General features: G+C 33.9%; 2 protein-coding genes across 2 annotated transcripts in view; both read left to right on the forward strand.

The window, feature by feature from the left end:
- LOC145323489 (uncharacterized) overlaps nucleotides 1-20,999 on the forward strand; it is a 61,359-nt gene that overhangs the window by 13,000 nt on the left and 27,360 nt on the right. The gene's annotated exons all lie outside the window — the stretch shown is intronic.
- LOC145321526 (uncharacterized) lies at nucleotides 11,628-14,328 on the forward strand. Its single transcript, XM_080162931.1, has 2 exons — nucleotides 11,628-11,714; nucleotides 12,391-14,328. The coding sequence occupies exon 2, from the start codon at nucleotides 12,416-12,418 to the stop codon at nucleotides 13,796-13,798; it is 1,383 nt and encodes a 460-aa protein (XP_080019057.1). The 5' UTR covers nucleotides 11,628-11,714; nucleotides 12,391-12,415; the 3' UTR covers nucleotides 13,799-14,328.

A 20,999-nucleotide genomic window follows, 5' to 3' on the forward strand; every position in this document is an offset into this window, starting at 1 on the left:
AATGGGCTATCCGATTCCGTTTAAAACTTTAAAAAGGCGTGTATAGTTTTTTCTTAAATCGACTAAAAGTGAAGCGGGGCGAACTCGGTTTTTTCACTTTTTATACTAACTTTTTCAATTTTATATAAAAAAGTGAAATTTTCGAGAAAAAAAGTCAAATTTCGCGTACTTCAGAAAAATTTTTTTTTTGGTAGAAAAAATTGACCTATCTTAATAAAAATTTTTGTGCATTTATTACATTTAGCAACTTTTACCTTTTGGGCATGCTGTAATAAAATCAATACATCATCGAATTTTCCAAGCTTGAAAATGCCCTACCGACTTCGCCTCAAGGCGGGGCGAAGTCGGTGCCGTTTTAGAGATCAATTTTGACAAACTTCCCAATGTCCTAGGTTTACGTTCTTTTAGGACCTGATCGACTTTTCCGAGATCTTTCTACTGGTCTTGGTCCCATTTAAAAAAAAATAATTTTTACGATTTGCAGGTTCAAAATACCGAAAAAAACACAGAGTTCGCCCCGCTTTACCCTAGGTAAATATGTTGTACTTTATATACTTTGTTTGCTTTATTGTTTAAACATATACGGAGCTTCATTACATACACATTTTTCCCTAACCTAAGTTTGAGAAATATCAATTGATATAAGATTGTAAATATTAATTACATTTCCACTAAATCATGTAGATATGTTTCTGTTTATACATTTTTTCTGTTCTCTTGAATGCAAAAATGTGTATACCTTCTTTAATTCAATTAGATCTACTTATTAAATGATAATTTTGTCTTTTTTTTAGACATAAAAATAAAATGAAATAATATTTGAAACTGAAGTCAACATAAAGAGAATCAGACCACGCATAGTGTCAGTTCAGAAAATTAAAGTAAGTTAGTTTTTAACAAGTACAAGAATTCATTTGTCTATAACATTGAATAAAACATCACAGCATATTTGGAATACTTTTACTTACATATTGATGGACACACCCAACATACAGAGTAGCTATACTAAATAAGATATAGATGGAGAGTTTTCATAGAATACTTTATTATGAATTAACAGGCCTATGGACACAACCTTAAATATAGAGTAGCTCTTACAAAAAAGACATACAATGAAATGATAAATGAAATACTAAATGCTTGAAATCATTATTTCTAATTCGAAACAGGTATTCATTAAATAATGTTTATCCCAGGTGCAAGAACAATTAACAATTCGTCATGAACATTAACAAGTGTCGTATCTGCTGGAAGAGATTATCTAGTAGGAGCAGTTTAACATATCACAGAAGAATCCATACAGGTGAGAAGCCATACTCATGTGATCAATGCCAAAAGTCTTTCACTAATAATAGTAACCTGACTGCCCATAAAAGAGTTCATACAGGTGAAAAACCATACTCTTGTGATCAATGTGAAAAGACTTTCACACAAAAAAGTCAATTAACTGAACATAAGAGGATCGATACAGGAGAGAAGCCAAACTCTTGTGGTACATGTGGAAAGACTTTCGCAAGAAAAAGTCAATTAACTGAACATAAGAGGATCCATACAGGAAAGAAGCCATACTCTTGTGGTACATGTGGAAAGACTTTTGCACGAAAAAGTCAATTAACTCTTCATAAGAGAGATCATGCTGGTGAGAAGCCATACTCTTGTGAAATATGCAATAAATCGTTTAAATCAATTTCAGAATTGTCACGGCACAAGAAAACAGCTGCACATCTCAAGAAGTTAGAATCTACTAAGAATACAGTTCCAGCTTCTGCTTCTACCAGCTTTGTTGATTGTGGTGAAGCTGATGTTAAACTAGAGGTTAAAGAAGAAGAAATTCTTGATGAGGATCCTCTTTGTATATGATTTTATGTTGATTACAAGAACTTTCATTACTGATATCATGTATAAACCGTTTTTTCATTTAATGTCTCAATTAAAGAATTATTTCAATTATATCAGTTCTTATATATGAGGAACTAGAGCAAGTAATGTTAAAAAGGTGTTATTTTTCTGCTTATTTTCCATAATGGTTTGTGTTCTTAGTCTTTAAAACAGGAGTAGAACGCTAGAATATGACATGGCAGTGGCTTTGCAAAAAAAATGGAGACCGAACTACCAAAAACAAAAAAAAATCTTTTTAAAAATGCCCTCATTTGCAGGTAGTTTTCTTTCTATACTCAAAACATGACATTTATCCCGGGTCAAATTGAAATGTTGTTAATTTTTCATATCCTAATTTATAATTTTTGTTTTTAAACAAAAATTTTCTTTGAAAGGAAATAAATTCAAGTAGATTTGAATTTAATGGAAGCTTTTTTTTCAGTCTTGACTGAAAGATAAAAAATAACACAAGTGTAATTTCAATATTAACTACATTAATAATATTACTGGTGAGCGTTTTTGGGACTCCTAATAACAGCCAGCTTGAGTCGAAATTAAATTCCATATTCTGTAGAAATTCTGTGAAGTAGTTTGTTGTAAAGTTTGTGGTGACGGGACAGTCCAGAAAAAAGTGTTGTGTTGTTTCTCTCGGAGCGGGTAGATTCTGGTCAAGCTTACAAAGTGTACATTCTGGAGATTCTAGCCTAAAATTTGAGATATTAGCGTTAAAATAGTTATAATTGTTTATGGACCTAAATGCAAATTCTCGGATATTTATTGGTAAGAAGGAAAAAGTCCATACTTTTTGCCATTTACGCTCTCTCTCTATGTCAAATTCTCTTATTTTCGCCCAGTTATACCTATTTAAGTAAGACTTACACTTTTCTATCCTCTGATCATCATTTGATAAGAAGTAACGAAAATGTTTTGACTTTACTTTTTGCTTTAAAAAAAGTGAACTGATTTTAGTTTGGGGTTTTGAAAGTTTACACCTATATAAAGCAATATTGTGCTGAACAAATCCTCGAAGTCTTAAAAATTCCATGTAATTGAAGTTGACCTTTGATTTGATGTTAAAGTTTCTATAATCTAGACATATATTATCAATATTTAACAGGTCTCCAAAACAAATTGACTTAATATCATTTTCATAGCGTACCCATGTTGTTTCTGTAAAAATTGCTCTGCTTACAATTTGTTTTTCACTATTACAAAAGAAATTATTTTTAAAAATTCTCATATCTTTTATGTTATCATGGTTTAGCCAAAATGAATTTGAAAATATTATATATGATTCAATAATTCTAGATAAAATAGGATTAATATTCTTATCTAATTTTTCATTGAAATAAAATGGATCATTTGCTTGACATCTAGTATTTTTTATTTCTAAAGCCCAAGTATCTACTATAGATAAGGATTTTTTATACATTAAAATATCTAAAGAGCGTAAAAAATCTATTACTTTTGGTATTCCTAAACCTCCATTTTCAACACTTGAAAAGATTTTAGATTTTGCAATTGGTCTACTTTGACATAAGAAGGAAATAATGAGATTTTCAATTTGCAAAATTATATCTTCAGATGGAAAGACAACTGCCCCTACATAATTCAGTAAAGGTAACATGAATCCCTTTATAATTGCAATTTTTCCAGGTGTAGTAAGGTAGAAAAGTGCCCAAAAATTTCTAACTTTTGACATTTTAGCGACTACTTTGTTCCAATTATTTTGCATATTAGACAGTTTTGAATCAAAATGTAAACCTAAAATATCAAAATCATCAACCAATTCAATACCAATTAAATCCAATTCCAGAAAAAAATCATTTGATGGCTTCCTTCCTATAATACAAATTTTGGTTTTGTTTACATTAGTTCTTAAATTAGAAACTTGTGCAAAGTAGGTAAGAATTTGAAAAATAGTTTGTAAAGCAATGGCAGTTGGAGTAAATGCAACATTACAATCATCGGCAAATGCTGATTCAGGGTCTGGCTGTGTATCTGTGTCTGTCAATTTAAAAGGTATAGCTCTTGGTATTACAATTTCATTGTTAATTGATATAATAAGTAATAAAGGGGTTAGGGCAATTTTAAAAATGTTAGGACTTGGCCTATCACCTTGCATATAACCAACTTTCATGGGAAAGTTAGGTGTTATTCCAGTATCGGTCAGAATGTGGGCAAATCTATCATTCATGCATGTTAAAATCATATTTATCATATTTGGGCCAAAATTCATAAATTCCAATACATCTCTTAAATATCCATGTCCAATACAGTCAAAGGCTGAGTGAAAGTCAATTAAAGCAATTGCTAGAGACGAGTTGGAAGCTAAAGTTTTAGAAATTAGTTCATAAATTTGAATCAAATTTTCCTGAATAGTGTATTTAGAAGAATAGGCTTTTTGAGATCTGATATTTATTTTATCAATTACTTTTTTTAACCTATTGTCAATAACCCCAGAGAAAATTTTGTACACAGTAGACAAACAAAAAATTGTTTTCCAAGATTTAATTTTTGAAAGGTCAGAATTTTTTTTGGCTATAAGTCTAATTTTACCACATCTTAGCATGCCTCTTAACTGTTTTTTATTAATCATTTCTTTAAAGCCTCTCAGTAAAGGTAAGCTTAAAATGTCCCAAAACTTAACCAACATTCTATAAGGAATACCATCTGGTCCTACACTAGAATTTAAATTAGCTGAACAAAGTGACTCTTTTAATTCATTAATAGAAATGTCTGCCTCTAATTTTTCTCTATCTGTGTTATTTAATTTATGTTCTAATATTTTTGGGTGATTTACATTATTGCCCAAAAAATCAAAGAGAGACGAATTGGAAATAAAGGCTGTGCCAAATTTGTTTTTAAAGTGGTTTGTTAAAAACTCATTCCTTTCATTCTCACATGTAAAAGATTTACCTAAGTCATTCTTAATTTGTGAGATAGAGTCAGCTTTTTTGAATTTTTTAGCAAACTACTAAATGTTTTTGAGGCCTTTTCTGCATTTAAAATGTGGAAATACACAGAAGTCTCTAACCTACGATAATTTTCTTCATCTTCCATTTTACTCAGACTGTTTTCAATATCAATGATTTTATTAAGTACAGTTTTATCTGTGACATTTCCACACTTCAATGCGTTTAATGACTTTGACAAATCTTTTTGTATTTTTCTACTGCTCTTAAAAAAGTTTGATTGAAAGCTTATTATAGAATTTTTAACACAATTTAACAAAACTTCAAGGAAAGCATCATGACTAATATTTAAAGGCATTTCATACAAGTCATTTAAAGGAGGAAGTAAATCACAGAGATAATTAATAGCCTTATCTTTTTGTTCAATCCAGAACAATATTAGCCTATCATTTATCTCATAATTAAAATTGTGTTACATGTGAAATTATTATATTTATTTTCAGATAGAATATAAAATGAAATAAGACTAAATGTTATGAAACTGAATTTTATTGAAATATTAAAAGGAAAAATAAACATAGATATGTTTTATTTCAGCAAATTAAAGTAAGTAAATGTCTGTCTGTCCTCATAAAGAGACTTCGCTTACCACTGAATGATTCAGTTCTCTTTTAAGGAATCTTGTTAGAAGTATAGGTTTAGTTTTTAATTTTGATGGAGTGTAGTACAAACCTATAATATTAAAAGGCCACTGAAAAAATTACCTTTTTTTTCTTTTGAAATTATAATGATTTCCCTCAAAGTGCCTAGTAAAGCTCAGAAATCTCCCCCTCTCCTATATTGGGTAGCATTGCTGCGCTAGTACACAACAGGTATAGGTCTTGCAGGGTAGGGCTCAAGGACAGGAGGAGGGGCTTGAAGAAATATTCACTATTCTCTTCTTACTGTTCAAACAACAGGGGTACTAGGTTAAATAATACCAAACAGTTCACTTAATCAACTCTTTGATTGCACAACCTTTGTCTGGAACTCTTAATTATTCATGGCTATGATTTGTCTCTGTTTTGGGCCAAGGCATTCCCCTACTCGTGTTTATTAATGTTGCACATCTGACTAATCAGTAATCACTTCCCTGACAACGATTGATGCGCTACATGTTAAGTTGTCGCAGGTTAAAAAAAACATTTAGAAAGCATTCATATCTGGAAGAATTTTTATTTTTATACCACAAAGTTATAAAGGTGCCAAGACTTGAAAATCTCATTTTTTTGTTACATCCTAGATATGTGTCTTTTAAACTCAAAACTAACATGGAGTCCTTTTAGATTGAACAATTATCAAATACAACATGTTAATATGTACTCTTGTAACTTATGCTTTCAGTCACTTTACTGAAATGTTGTCTTTAACTATCACAAACTATACATTTTTGGGTGTACCTTAAAATTTGCAGTGTGAAAGTTAATTTTTAATTTAAATATCTTAATTGCCAAACCATAATTATTATACTCTATAAAAAAATAAGGTTTCCTATTCCGAGTACCTCAACTCGTCAAAATAATAATTATATATTTTTTTTAGATAGATTATAAAATGAAATAAGACTGAATTCAATATAAACATAAAAAGAAAGAAAAAACGTAGGTAAGTTTTACTTTGGCAAATTATAGTAAGCAGATGTCTGTCTATCAATATAAAAGACTTTGATTGCCAAGGAATTAATACAAGGAAAGATTCAGTTCTCTTTCAAAAGAATCTAGATATGTCTAGAGTGTATTACTTTCCCTCAAAGTACCTAGTCAAGCTCAGAATCCTACCCCCCCCCCTCTCTATTTTGTGGGTTAGTCTTTCATGTGTTTGTGTTTTACTTCAGGTTATATTTGGTTAATGTAGCACCACACGAAGGAAATTTTTGGCATTAAGAATATGCACCACACCATGTTTTCAATTTATTCTACAAAAATACATGTATATGCTTTCTAGACAATCTTGCAATATAAGGGAAATCACCTAAATAAGAACTAATGTAGTTGGTTTAACACACACCCCCCCCCCCCCCTCCACTCATTTTTAAGCACTGCTAATTATCAAAGCAACCTTAAATCTACAACCAAAAAAGACTATGACAAGAACACCTATGTTTGTCCTTCCTGCCTCAACGACCCTTTAACACTTCCCAACAACATTCCTACTACAACTACACAACCTTCAACAATTCATCAACCTTCAACAAATCCTCAACCTTCAACAAATCCTTCACCTTCCACTCCTCGACAACCTAGACCTACTCTCAACAATGACAACATAGACTATAAACTGAACATACTACAGTGGAATTGCAATGGTATAAAAACCAAGACATCAGACCTTATCTCATTCATCAATGAACATCAGATTAAAGTAGTGGTTTTACAAGAAACCAAACTTTCTTCAAAATCTGCTCCTCCTGACATTCCTAACTTTACTATGATTCGGAAAGATAGGAAAAACAATGGTGGCGGTGTCGCCATCTTTGTTCATAAATCCATCTTGTTTGCACAAGCACCTGATCTTCTTAATGATGGCCACACAGAATCCAATGGAATCTCAATTGGTAACATTAAAATCAGGAATGTATATATTCCACCAGTAAACAGCTGTGCCCCAGGATTTGAGCCAGACATCAAAGCCATTTTATCTGAACCAGACTCCCTCATTCTGGGTGATTTTAATGCCCACAATCCTTTGTGGTATTCCAGCATTCAGGATGCGAGAGGAGATAAATTAGCTGAAGAAATTAGTGAATCAGACTTTGGAGTTCTCAACGAGAATTTTTTTTGGGACAAAACAACATATACATTTAATATTCAACATTCATAAATGGTAATTACATTGCATTAAGAATTTATTAATAAACTATTTTTTATATAAACAATGAATACTATAGGATTAACACAATATAATACAAGTATCCAAGGACTGAAAAACGCCAACCCACATCTCCAGATATTTCACTAGCATCAACATCTCTACTACCATATATAGAATGGGAAACTAAAACTGCATTAAGTTCTGATCACTTACCCATCATCATCAAAATCAACACCTCCATCCAGACTATCAAAAGTGATTACAGAAAATTTATAAACTTCAAGAAAGCAGACTGGGACAAATTTACCAACATTACTGAAGAAAGATTCAGTAGACTCCCAGAGCCTGATAATATACACAATGCAGAGAAACAGTTCAGAAAAATTCTTAACAAGGCCTCCAAGAAAACTATCCCTGGAGGCCGAATCAAGGACATTATACCTGAAATTCCCACTGCAACATCTAATAAAATGAAAGAAAGAGATAATCTTCGTGAAACAAATCCAGACTCTCCTGATATACAAACTCTTAATAGAGAGATCTTGCAAGAGGTTAATTTACATCGTAAAAATAAATGGAGAGAAAAGATAAATGAGATTACCAGCGGCTGCTCCTCTAAACTGTTTAAGCTTATCAAAAACTTGAATGGAAAAGGATGTAGCAATAATAATCAGGCTATTAAATTCAAAGGTCGATATCATACTTCATCTTTAGATATTGCTAATGGATTCAATAAGCAATATTCCTCTGTAGTCAGACACATCAGTTCTAAATCATCCAGATGTGTTACAAGGAATATGAAGAAAAATAGCCTTGAAGATCCACCCTCTTTCACCACACAACAGACAGCTGAAGCCATCAAAGCCAGCAAAGCTTCTAAAGCAGCAGGACCTGACAACATCTCCAACCTGCACCTTAAACATCTTGGCCCAATTGGCGTGAGCTACCTAACAAAGATTTTTAATCTCTCGTTAGCTCTCAGCATTATACCTGACATTTGGAAAAACTCGGTCATTATCCCTCTCCTGAAACCTGGTAAAGACCCTCAAGATTCCAACTCCTATCGTCCTGTCTCTTTGCTTTGCCCTGCCATCAAAATCCTGGAGCGATTAATTCTTCCTGCACTTTCTGAATCCCTTGAAATACCTGTTTTTCAGCATGGTTTTCATAAAAATCACTCCACAGTTTCAGCCCTAAACGATTTTAATGACCAAGTTGCTTCCGGTTTCAGCAAGAAACGACCACCAGACAGAACAGTTTTGCTGCAAATTGATTTAAGCAAAGCTTTCGACATGGTGTCTCATGATAAACTCTTGAAAGACCTAGGACAATCTTCCCTCTCAGATCCTCTGAAACGTTGGTTTAACTGTTATCTGAAAGGAAGACAATCTCGTGTCAACTTCAGAAACACTACATCCAAATGTAGAAATATTAGAGCTGGAGTTCCCCAAGGAGCTGTAACATCACCAATCCTGTTCAACTATTACCTGAGGAATCTCCCAAACCCACCCAAGAATGTCCAAGTGGTCCAGTATGCAGACGACATCTCTATTTATTCTACTGGTTTGGACATAAACGCTCTTACTGAAGCCATCAATAAGTTTGTCCCTAAGGTCATTGAGTTTCTCAATGAAAGAGAGCTGATAGTGTCACCAGAAAAGTCAACAGTAACTCTGTTCACTCCAGATACCAAGGAATACAAGATCCACCCAAAAGTTCTGATTAACAACATCCAAGTCAAACTTGAACATGAACCTAAACTTCTTGGTGTCACATATGACACTATGTTAACCTTCTCCAAGCACATAAGAAACGTCACAAGCACAGCTGATACCAAAATCAATATGCTGAAGTCTCTCTGTGGCACTGACTGGGGCCAAGATAAAGAGACAATGACAATGACTTACAAAGCCATTGCCAGAAGTGCTATGGAGTATGCCTGCCCTATTTGGAGCCCCATCATCTCTGACTCCAACTGGGAAAAATTACAGGTATCTCAAAATAAGGCTCTCAAAGTTTCCACTGGCACACTGAAAATTACCCCTTATCAACACATACATCAAGAAACCAAAGTGTTACCTATTAGGGAGCACTGCATGATGAAAACAAAGCAATATCTGCTTACCTGTCATCTCCCAGAACACCCAGGCAACAAACACGTTGATAAGCCTTTACCTGCCAGAAAACACCTGAAACCAACAATTCAAAACTTCAGAAATAGCATACAACAACATCTTCCAATTAATGCTGAAAACAGAAAAGCCAAACTGAAAGCTATTCACACATCTGAAGTTAAAAATACTCTAGAGAATCTTCCCCCAAATGACGTTTTGGGTTGCAAACCCCCTGAAATTAACAAAGAAGAACTTTCTCTTCCCAGACATGTTAGGACCCAGCTCTCGCAACTTAGAGCTGGTTTTAGTCGCAAACTAAACTCCTACCTAACAAGACTTGACAATACAGTTGAAGATAAGTGCCCCAACTGTAGCTACGTTCCTCACGACACTGCACACCTTTTTAACTGCCCCGACGACCCCACAACCCTGACAGTTGTATCCCTATGGACAAAGCCTAAACAGGCTGCTGAATTTCTGAAGCTCGACGAAGGATCTACCTGATAAATTTCAATATAAGACGCAAAATACATGTTGTTTGGCAGATGCATGTGACAAATCTGTGGAGGCTAATCAATCAATCAATCAAATCAAAGATAAATAATAAAGGTAAAGAATTATTTTTTCATTTTCTACCCAGGATTTCTATTAAATAATTTTTATTTTAGGTGTAAGATCAATTAATAGTCCATCATGAATAAGTGTCATATCTGCTCCAAGCAATTCTCTACAAGAGCGATTTTACAAAACATGTGAGAATACATACAGGAGAGAAGCCATTCAAATGTGATACATGTAAAAAATATTTCTCACAACAAAGTAATTTAACATTACATAAGAGGATTCATACAGGTTAGAAACCATACTCTTGTAATACATGTAATAAGGCTTTCTCACAACAAAGTATATTAGCTGAACATAATAGGAGTTATACAGGAGTTAAACCTTACTCTTGTGATACATGTTATAAGGCATTTACAAAACAAAGCAACGTAACTCGACATAAAAGAATCCACACAGATGAGAAGCCATACTTATGTGTATTATGCCAGAAATCTTTTTCCTCTAGTTCAGATTTTTCAAGACATAAAAAATCAGCTGGTCATCTAAAGAAGTTAGAATAAACTAAGAATACAGTTCCACCATCTGCTTCTACCAGTTTTGTTGATTGTGGTGAAGCTAATGTAAAACTAGAGATAAAAGAAGAAGAAACTCTTAATGAGGATCCTATATCTATAAAGATAGAGGCTGATAGTGTGGTAGTAATTATAAAAGAGGAAATAAAGGAGGAAGAAGGAATATAGAGTGAAAAATTTGTTTAAGTAGATAGAAATAAAAATGTTTGTTATATGAATGAACCTAATTGCGAATATGTTGTAAGGATCTTTTAGTAAGTGCTTTATTATATATTTATGTTCCTACTTAATATTTGATAAATGTGTAAATCATATTGCTTCTCCAAAATCAATACTAAAGAAAAAATCATGTTACTCTGAAAAAATGTTATTTATAATTAAGCACTAAAATGGTTGTCATGTTATTTTTTTTTGAAAAAAAATACAAGCATCTATGTTGCAGATATCAGAAAAAATATGAATCATAATATTTTAAAAACTACATGGTAGAAAATTGAATTTTTTAAAATCAAAAACCTTGTCCTAACCTTGCATCAATGCATACCACCTTGTAAATTTTTAAAATTTATTTAATTTCAATAATTTCAAAATTCATGTAGATACGGTTTCTATTTTTTCTGTTCTTCTCTTGAATGCCAAAATATCTACTTTAATTTTTGTAAACCAATTTATATTTATCATTTTATCATCTTTAATTAGTTCTTATAACTAAATGTTACTTGTAAAATAGTGATTTTTTTTTCAGACAGAATATAAAATGAAATAAGACTAAATGTTATAAAACTGAATTTTATTGAAATATTTAAAGGAAAAAAGCATAGGTATGTTTTATTTTAGCAAATTAAAGTAAGTAAATGTCTGTCTGTCCTCATAAAGAGACTTCGCTTACTACTGAAATGATTCAGTATGGTATAGTATAGGTATAGTCTTTAAATTTTGTTAGAGTGTAGTACAATAATAACACACAGTGTAGTACAAACCTATAATAGTAAAAGGCCACTGAAAAAATTACCTTTTTTTCATTTGAAATAATAATTATTTCCCTAGTAAAGCTCAGAAATCCCCCCCCCCCCCTATATTGGGAAGAATTCGTTCGTGCTTTTGTGTTTTACTTAAGTTCAGGTTAAGTAGGTTATATTGGGTTGTATTTCAGCGCCAGTACACTACAGGTATAGGTCTTGCAGGGTAGGGCTCCAGGACGAGAGGTGCTTAAAGAAAGTATTCCCTATTTTCAACTTATTTTATTTGTTAAAAACAAGGGTTTGTGGTTGCTTATGCTCGCTAGGCACATTAAGGTAAAGCACTAAAAAGAGAAATAATGTTGTTGGTTAAACGTCCTCCTCCTCAACACCCCCAATTCACTAAAACACAGCTAATAGTCAAAGATAAAATAATGTAAGCAAAGAATAATTATTTTCTATTCAGAATATACAATAAAAATTTGAATTTATTATTTTTAATTCACACAAGTATTACATTAAAAATTATTTATTCCAGGTGCAAGAACAATAAAGAATCCATCATGAACAAGTGTTATATCTGCTCCAAGGAATTCTCTTACAAGAGTAATTTAACAGTGCATATGAGAGTTCATACAGGCGAGAAGCCATTCAAATGTGATACATGTGATAAAGCGTTCTCACTCAAAAATGCGCTAGTTTATCATAAGAGAATTCATACAGGAGAAAAGCCATTCAAATGTGATACATGTGAGGAGGCTTTCTCACAACCAAGTGCATTGATAGCGCATAAGAGGATCCATACAGGAGAAAAGCCATACTCTTGTGATGCATGTGAGAAAGAATTTCGTACAATTAGTAATTTAACTGTTCATAAGATGACCCACACAGGTGAGAAACCTTTCTCTTGTGACATATGTGATAAAAATTTCTGTACAAAAGCTCAATTAAATGTCCATAATAAAATCCATATAGGAGAGAAACCATACTCTTGTGGTACGTGTAAAAAAGCTTTCCTTACAAAAAGAGAGTTAACTGTTCACAAGAGGATTCATACAGGAGAAAAGCAATTTTCTTGTTATGTATGTAAAAAGGCTTTCTCACAAAAATATCATTTAACTGAACATAAGAGAATTCATACAGGTGAAAAGCCATTCAAATGTGATACATGTGAAAAGGCTTTCTCACAACCAAGTGCATTGATAGTGCATAAGAGGATCCATACAGGAGAGAAGTCATACTCTTGTGATACATGTGAAAAAGTGTTCACAACAAATGGTCAGTTAACCGCCCATAAGAGGATCCACACAGGAGAAAAGTCATACTCTTGTGTCTTACTCAGGTGTCATATCTGCTACAAGGATTTTTCTACAAAGTTCAATTTTACAAGACATATGAGAATACATACAGGAAAGAAGCCATTTAAATGTAATTTATGTGAAAAGTCTTTCTCACAACAAGGTCATTTAAATGTTCATAAGAGGATCCATACAGGTGAAAAGCCATACTCTTGTGATAAATGTGAAAAGACTTTCTCACGACGTAGTTCATTAACTCGTCATAAGATGGTTAATACATGTGAGAAACCATTAAAATTACCTTCCACCAGTTTTGTTGATTTTGGTGAAGCTAAAATCAAACTAGAAATAAAAGAAGAAGAAACTCTAGATGAGGATCCTCTGACTATCAACATGGAGGCTAAGAATGTGGAAGAAACTATAAAACTAGAAACAAAAGAAGAAATTCAGAATGAAGATTTTCTTTCTTGTGAACAGAATTTGCATCTAGAACAAAAGTTAAGCTACAAGATGAAAATAAAGAAGAAAGAAGAAGAAATTCTTGATGAGGATCCTATCTTTATAAAGATGGAGGCTGAGAGTGTGGAAGTAATTAGAAAAGAGGAAATAAAAGATGAAGAAAGAATTGAGAGTGAAAAATTTGTTTAAGTAGATAAAAATAAAAATGTTTGATAATGAATAAACCTAAATTGCTAATTTGTTATATATGTATTTATGTTTGTATTTAAGCTACGATTTAATGTGTGAATTATACCTATTACTTCTCCAAAGATATTTCTAAAAAAATCACAATTCTTTATGCTTATTTAAATATTTATGTTTGTATTGAAGTTATGATGTAAACTGTAAATGATATTACTCTTTTTGAAAACAATTTTTCAAAATGTTATTTGTATTTTTAATAATGTGCAAATAGGCTCTTATTTGTACTTTGTTTGCTTTTTTTGTATATTGTTCAAACATAAATCTGTGTTGCCTGAACCCTGCGGCGCTACCTTGTACATGTACATACCTAATTTACTTTAACCAACGTTTTGGGAATATTTGATGTAAACTATTTAAATTAAATCGTATATGTACTGTTTTTGTCTGTCCTTCAATTAGTCGGACCTCATTATTAGAATTGTGTAACTTGTGAAATCATTATTATATTTATTTTCAGACTAAATAAAAATTAATTGAGACTCTAAGATTATAAAAAGAAAAAGTTAAAGGAGGAAAAAAATAGAGAAAGAATAGAGCAAAGTAAAGTAAGTTAGTTTTCTATATTACAAATATTATGTAGCAGAATCTTTAGAATATCAATATTAAAGATATAATAAAAGTGAATAGTGTTCTTTAATAGAAAATTAAATAAAAACAGTTTGGGATGGTTTTTTTTATAGTATGTATTTTAATAAAAAAAACTTTAAGTTAGAAGTCACACACCCCCCAAGGGGCTTAAAATACTGAACCTAAACTTTTTTTTATATCATAATCAATGTAATTAAAAGGGCAGATACTTTTGGATTAAAGCCACCAGAGGCTTGATATATAGTTTAAGTAAAAAGTAAAAACCCGGTGCAGCCCCCCCCCCCCATTCCAGCCCTCCGGGGCTTCATAAAACTCTATACATTAGTTTTCTCTGGAAACCCTTAAGGTACCGTGCAGATATTCAACTCTTAAAAACAAATCTTCTTTTGTCCAGAGACAACCTGGAGTCCTGCAGCACCTTAACCTGGAGGCCAGATCCATTTTTTTAAATATAGGGAAACTACATCCCAAAAGGAAAACTTTTTTTGAGAAATAACCTATCCTTTCACTTCAAAGACAAAGCATATAATCACTGTGTACGCAAAAGTGTCAGAACCCCCCCCCCCCCCCTTGGTATCAACCGATTTTTAGTTTAGAAGTCCTCTTACTGCATCACCCCCCTAGCCCTCCGTGTCTCAATAAAACCTTAGGTATATCTTAAACCATTTGATCATCAGAGCAGATTTTTTAGACTTAAGCTGCTAGAGGCATGAGCTATAGTTTATACAAATACATGTATTGTGTTTAAATAAATGCTATTTAATACTATTTTGTTTTAAATGCATGCTATTTTATAAAAATTTTACATACTGTTGCATACTATTCACTTTTTTCCTGCATACTATTTTGAAGAAAAAAACACTGTGGCCAGCCTGTTACTGACTCAGTTTTTCTTTTTGTTACAGTGCAGCTGTCTTTATAAGCAACAGGGATTGTCATGCAGTAGCCGAATGAACAAGGATGATAATGTCAATAACAATATAAATAGGATACCATGTCTGTATTATACATTAACCTACATAGTGACGGACACACCCTACATATAGAGTAGCTATACAAAATAAGATGGATGTGAGAAGATAGTTTTCCTATTGACAAACTTACAAAATTCTACACAAGTATAACATTAGCTATTTATTCCAGGTGCAAGAATAATTAATAATCCATCATGAACAAGTGTCATATCTGTAGCAAGGAATTCTCTACAAAAAGCAATTTAACAGTACATAAGAGAATTCACACAGGAGAGAAGCCATTCAAATGTGATACTTGTGAAAAGACTTTCTCAAGACAAAGTCATTTAACTGAACATAAGAGGATTCATACTGAAAGGCCTTACTCTTGTAAAATCTGTAAAAAAGCTTTTTGTACAAATAGTGAGCTAACTGTACACCAGAGAACCCACACTTGTGAAAGACCTTACTCTTGTGAAATCTGTATTTATGCTTTCCGCACAAATAATGAGTTAACTTTACATAAAAAGATCCATATAAAAGAGTTAACAGAAGGCAAAGCAGGTAAAAATACTCTCGTAATATATGTGAAAAATCATTCTTACAGCTAAACCATTTGACTGCACACAAAATGTTTCACATAGGAGAGAAACAATTCCTGTGTAAATTGTGCAAAAAAACATTTTGCTCTAATTCAGACTTGTCTCTGCACTGTTTCACATCTTGATATGTTTCACGCATCTATGAATACAGTGAAATCTACTGCATCTACTAGTTTTGTTGATTGTGGTGAAGCTGATGTTAAACTAGAAATAAAAGAAGAAGAAAATCTTGATGATGATCCTCTCTCTATCAACATGGAGGTTGAGAATATTGAAGAAATTATAAAACAGGAAGAAAGTCAGGATAAATATTCTCTTTCTTGTGAACAAAATTCAGATGAGGATATAGTCAACAATTTTGACTTTGTAGAAAATAAAATTGAATGTGATTAACTCTATGAAAAAAATAAAATATCATTTGATAACTGTTAAATAAGGGAAAGTCCCTATATATTTGGAAATGCGTGATATGCGAATTATGGAGTAACTACGCAACCTATGTCTGTCATTTTATGGGCATTGTGATATACTGAAACGTTATAAAACATAATTTAAAACCTAAATAAAGAATGGTAAACATGATAATAATATTAAAACACAGAGCCAAGCTGCATCTTATTTTATTGGCATAGACAGGATAAAACATATATCAACATATATTAAATAAACAATAATATGATAAAGTAAGCTGCAGACAACTGGAGATAGGAAGAGCAGAGAGCAAACCTGTAATAAACACATATTCAAATATTACTTATGATTTGTCTCTTACTTGTCTTTCTTTTGCTCAGCTTCATATTCTCGATCTCCTCCTTGAGCTGGAGATTCTCAAAGTGCAGCGCATCCTTGATCTTGAATAACTTATCGTACGCTGAGGACTCCCAGGACGCTTCTTCCTTCAGCCTCTTCAGTTCCAGCCAGAGTGCGGATCTCAGCCTCCTTTTCACTTTCGGCTTTTTCTTTGATGAGATCCATCTCGAGGCGTAGTGACTCGAAGTCAATGCTGAGGCGCGTTAAATCTGTGCATTTCTGCTGGTACATAGCAGCGATGCGTCCTGTTACTTTCTCCACCTTGTGCTCCCGGGTGAACTGATCCCTGCCGCCTTTTGAAACCCTCTGCAACAAACGCTCTAAAATCCCCAGTGAGTTGGGACTGCGGGCGCTGTTAGGTCCATTCCTGGCGCCGCTGACAAGACTATCCGATCTCTCACGTGAGATTGTGCGGTGAGATGACCTTCTCGGCGGTGCTCTCCTTGATGAGCTGCGGGTCCTGCGACCGCGAAACATACCCCGACTCTTTAATATGCTAACCATAAACTGGTCATTAGCATACTCATGAGTCAACGAAACGGGGAGTGGGAGTGGCAGTGCGCCAACACCTTACGTTTCGGGCGTCTAGACTGCTGGTAGGCGTGCGCGTGATGGCGTTGGATCCAATCCAGCAGCGTCTGCTCGGCTAGCTCCGATGGCATCCTCCCCAGGGACTTCTTTGATTGAAATTCAGCATAGGCAGCCGCATTTGTGGCAAGTGCTCCTTCTTGAACTGTCAAGAAACACTTGTGGAGGCTGAGGGATTGCTCCCCAGCCTCCTGTGTCATGCGCCTGACTTTGTTGTTTACGTCTGACAGAGAGGCCCAGTGCCTCTCGAAGTCGGCACAGTACCTTCCAGTGGAGAAGGCGACGGCCTGAGTTGATGGCAAAGTCCATCAGGGTTTTCATTGCCTTGAACAGCTCCTCCTCGGATGCTTCCATGAAGAAGTTGATGATGATATCATAGGTGATATACAAAGGCCGCGATTCAGTCTCCATCATGCTGATATTCTCCTCCACAAACTGGTCCAATGACTCTTCCCCAGTTTGCTTAAACAGGATCTCCGGCTCGTAGATCCATTGCTCTAGATGATAGTCAGCTACATGCATGTGGATTGGCTGCGCCTCCTCCATCTCTAGGCTCTTGCGCTTCTCTCCACGGGCAGCCTCAATTGCCTCTTGGGTGATATTATCAGCGCTGGACGACATTCTGAAATTTTTGAAAATTGTTATTGATTTGGAAAATAAATAAATATAATGATGGATGTTTTGAGAATATGGCCCTTGACTCGAGAATGACATGTTATACTTTTTGGAAAAAAATCCTCTTGAATTTTGTAAAACAAAATATTCAATTATGTAAGGTCGTGTAAACGAATAATAAATCGATTTCTTCATGAAATAATACATACAATTGATAATTTTTGAAAAATAAATAAATTCACTAAATATTATGTACAGTTTTTGTCTATTTTTAAAGAATACGACAAAAAAAGGCGATATTTTGCATATTTATACTTGGAAATATTATATTGATTTTTATGATCACTGAAAAATGAAGTCGACGCATGACGCAGAAGAACAAAATAATTTGCATCATTTAATAATATGTTTATTTGAAAAAAAAGAATTCAAACTATTTACTCGATTGAAAATTGTGTAATTTAAAGTTAAATTCACCGATGAATTGTCGATATATAAGAAAATATGTTTTGAAAATGAAATATTATACCTAAGATGACTTGTAAACAAGCTGACACTTTCCGATGGGTGTGCACAGGATGCAATATCCGAAACAGATAATTTTGATAATTTTATGCACATAACTTATAACTTTTCTTTGAAAAAATATACCAATAAAAAATAAACACATACGTTTGGTTCCGCTTCCGTAAAATAAGTGGGCTCATGCGCACTTGTGAGATAATGCCACTGTTTATTTTGTATTTCCGCTTTGATTGTAAAGTTGCATTGTCGATTGAAAATTGGTAATTTTTACTTGGGCATTTCCGGTAAAACTTCCTTACTACTCAACCTGTATATGTTATGCTTGAGACCTTAAAGTCGTCTTTCACGTATTTTTGTATGATTGGGATAAGGGAATTGGAAATATGAAAAGAAAAAATTGAAAAAGTTAATCTTGTAATTATAGTTTGAATAATTTATGAGGAAAGAAAGGTTTTCTTAGTGCTTGTAAAAGAAAAATAAGGTTTTTTGAGAAATTTTTGGAAATTGTTTGAGAAAAAAAAATTTTTGGTTGTAAAAGAACGTAAATTAATGAGACTTGGGGACATCAGAAATGATGGTCTCTTAATTTCTTCTTTTCTGTTTGTCTAGAAAAACTTAGTTGTCTTTCTTTATTGCTCTTATGTAATCAGAGCTTAACTTTCCTGCTTGTAAAATGATCATGATCTTGGTTGGGTTCACACCCTTCTTGGTAAGAATGTCTGCGGCTTGCAGCTCTCCTGGTACCCAGACTAGCTTCTCTATCTCCTTCTCTGTCAGCCACTGCTTGACCATTCCAATCTCCCTTCTCAGTCTTCTTTCTCCTACATCTGTAGCACTGTGTACAGCTACATGAGCATCTTGATTGTCAATGATAGCAGTGATTGGAAAGTTGAAATTCTTTCCTAGCACTTCTTGCAGGAACCATCTGGTGGCTATTGCTGCATCAATTCCAGCTGTTAGACTCATTGTCTCTGCTGCTAAGGTAGAGTTGGTGACTCTCTGAATCTTGTTTGCTTTTCATTCTACTGGAGCACAATCACCTGTCTTTGGATTTACTAGGAACATGATAAATCCTTGAGCACTATCCACTCCATTGTTAAGATTACCAAAGCTTGCATCAGTAAATACCCAAATCTCTGCTTCTTTTAGATCAGCAATTCTGACTTTCGACACATTCTTCATCTTTGTAAGAGTCTTTCTTGCTGCCTTGAGATCAGCAACATTTCCTCCTTGCATTTTTGTAGAAGCTTCTATCAATTCAAATGCTAGGTCCAGTCTTGTTGCCCGCACTGTCCAGTTTATAGCTCCTGTCATCTGTCTGATCAGTGTCAGTTCATCTGGAGTCATGTTCTCCTTGGTTTGATTGATCCTCTTTGCTTCAATCTTTGGTACAGTGACTCCTTCAACATATTTCTCCTGATCCAGGCTGATGCCTTGATCGTCTTGCTTCAGCATGAAACCAGTGTACATGAATGAATTGCTTTCTGATTTGCCAATCTTGAAGGCACTCAGTACTTTGTTAAGTACTACATCATTGAAGTATTCTGTTCCACAGTGAATAAAGTCATCCACGTGAATACCAATCAATCCTTCTAGTCCTCCACTGCTATTTTGAAGAAAGAAAAGACCTGAATCATAAACTGACTTTTTGAATCCAAGTTTCTCCAGGTTGTTCTTTACTTTCTCGTACCATTTCTTGCTGGCATCTCTTAGGCCATAAAGACATTTCTTTAGTCTCCATAGCTTCTTGGCTAGCTTTGCCTCCTTTGGTGGTTTTACCAGGACTATTCTATCTAGCTCATTTCCTTGGAGAAAAGCTGATTTCACATCACTGGCACTGATCTTCCACTTGTTAGCTGCTGCAATTGCCAGAATGATTCTCAGTGTGTGTTTGTGCATTGTTGGAGATTCCTTTGGTACATCTTGCAGTTCTTGGAATCCTTTTGCTGTTAGTCTAGCCCTCAGTTCTTCTCCTTATTTGGTTACTACCCATAGTGTGGTGATATACTCTTGACCTTTGTCTTCAATCACTTCATAGGTATCAAACTCTTGCAATTTGTCAAGCTCTTTTTGCTTGGCTTCCATTGCTTCAGAAGTGTTGGTTTCATCTTTGTCTACTAGGACTGCCAGTATCTCCTCATGTAGATTCTTATCTGAGTTGTCTTCATTCTCATCTCTTTCAACTCTTGGTTCCTCTACTTTTCTAATCTCTATGTTTTCTACATCATCACTGATTGTTTGACCATTGTCTAGTGCAAAGTTGTACCAGTTTGGATACTTTCCTGTTCTTTTACCACTGCTTATCACTGTGGCGTTTATCCAAATTCCATCCATTTTTATTTGCACTTTCTCAGCTCTTTTCAGAATAGCAATTTGTTTCTTGTTATTCTTTTTAGCTGGTCTGCCTTGTCTTTTCTTGTTCTGTTGAGTGTCTGGAGCTCTTTCCTCAGTAGTCTCCTCCAT

This window comes from Acartia tonsa, chromosome 6 (assembly GCF_053477335.1).
Source record: "Acartia tonsa isolate MP-2025a chromosome 6, ASM5347733v1, whole genome shotgun sequence".
NCBI classification, from domain to species: Eukaryota; Metazoa; Arthropoda; class Copepoda; order Calanoida; family Acartiidae; genus Acartia; species Acartia tonsa.

What these genes read in the sequence shown, in the direction of transcription:
- LOC145321526 (XM_080162931.1), top strand. Translation starts at nt 12,416, where the DNA reads ATGAACAAGTGTTATATCTGCTCCAAGGAATTCTCTTACAAGAGTAAT.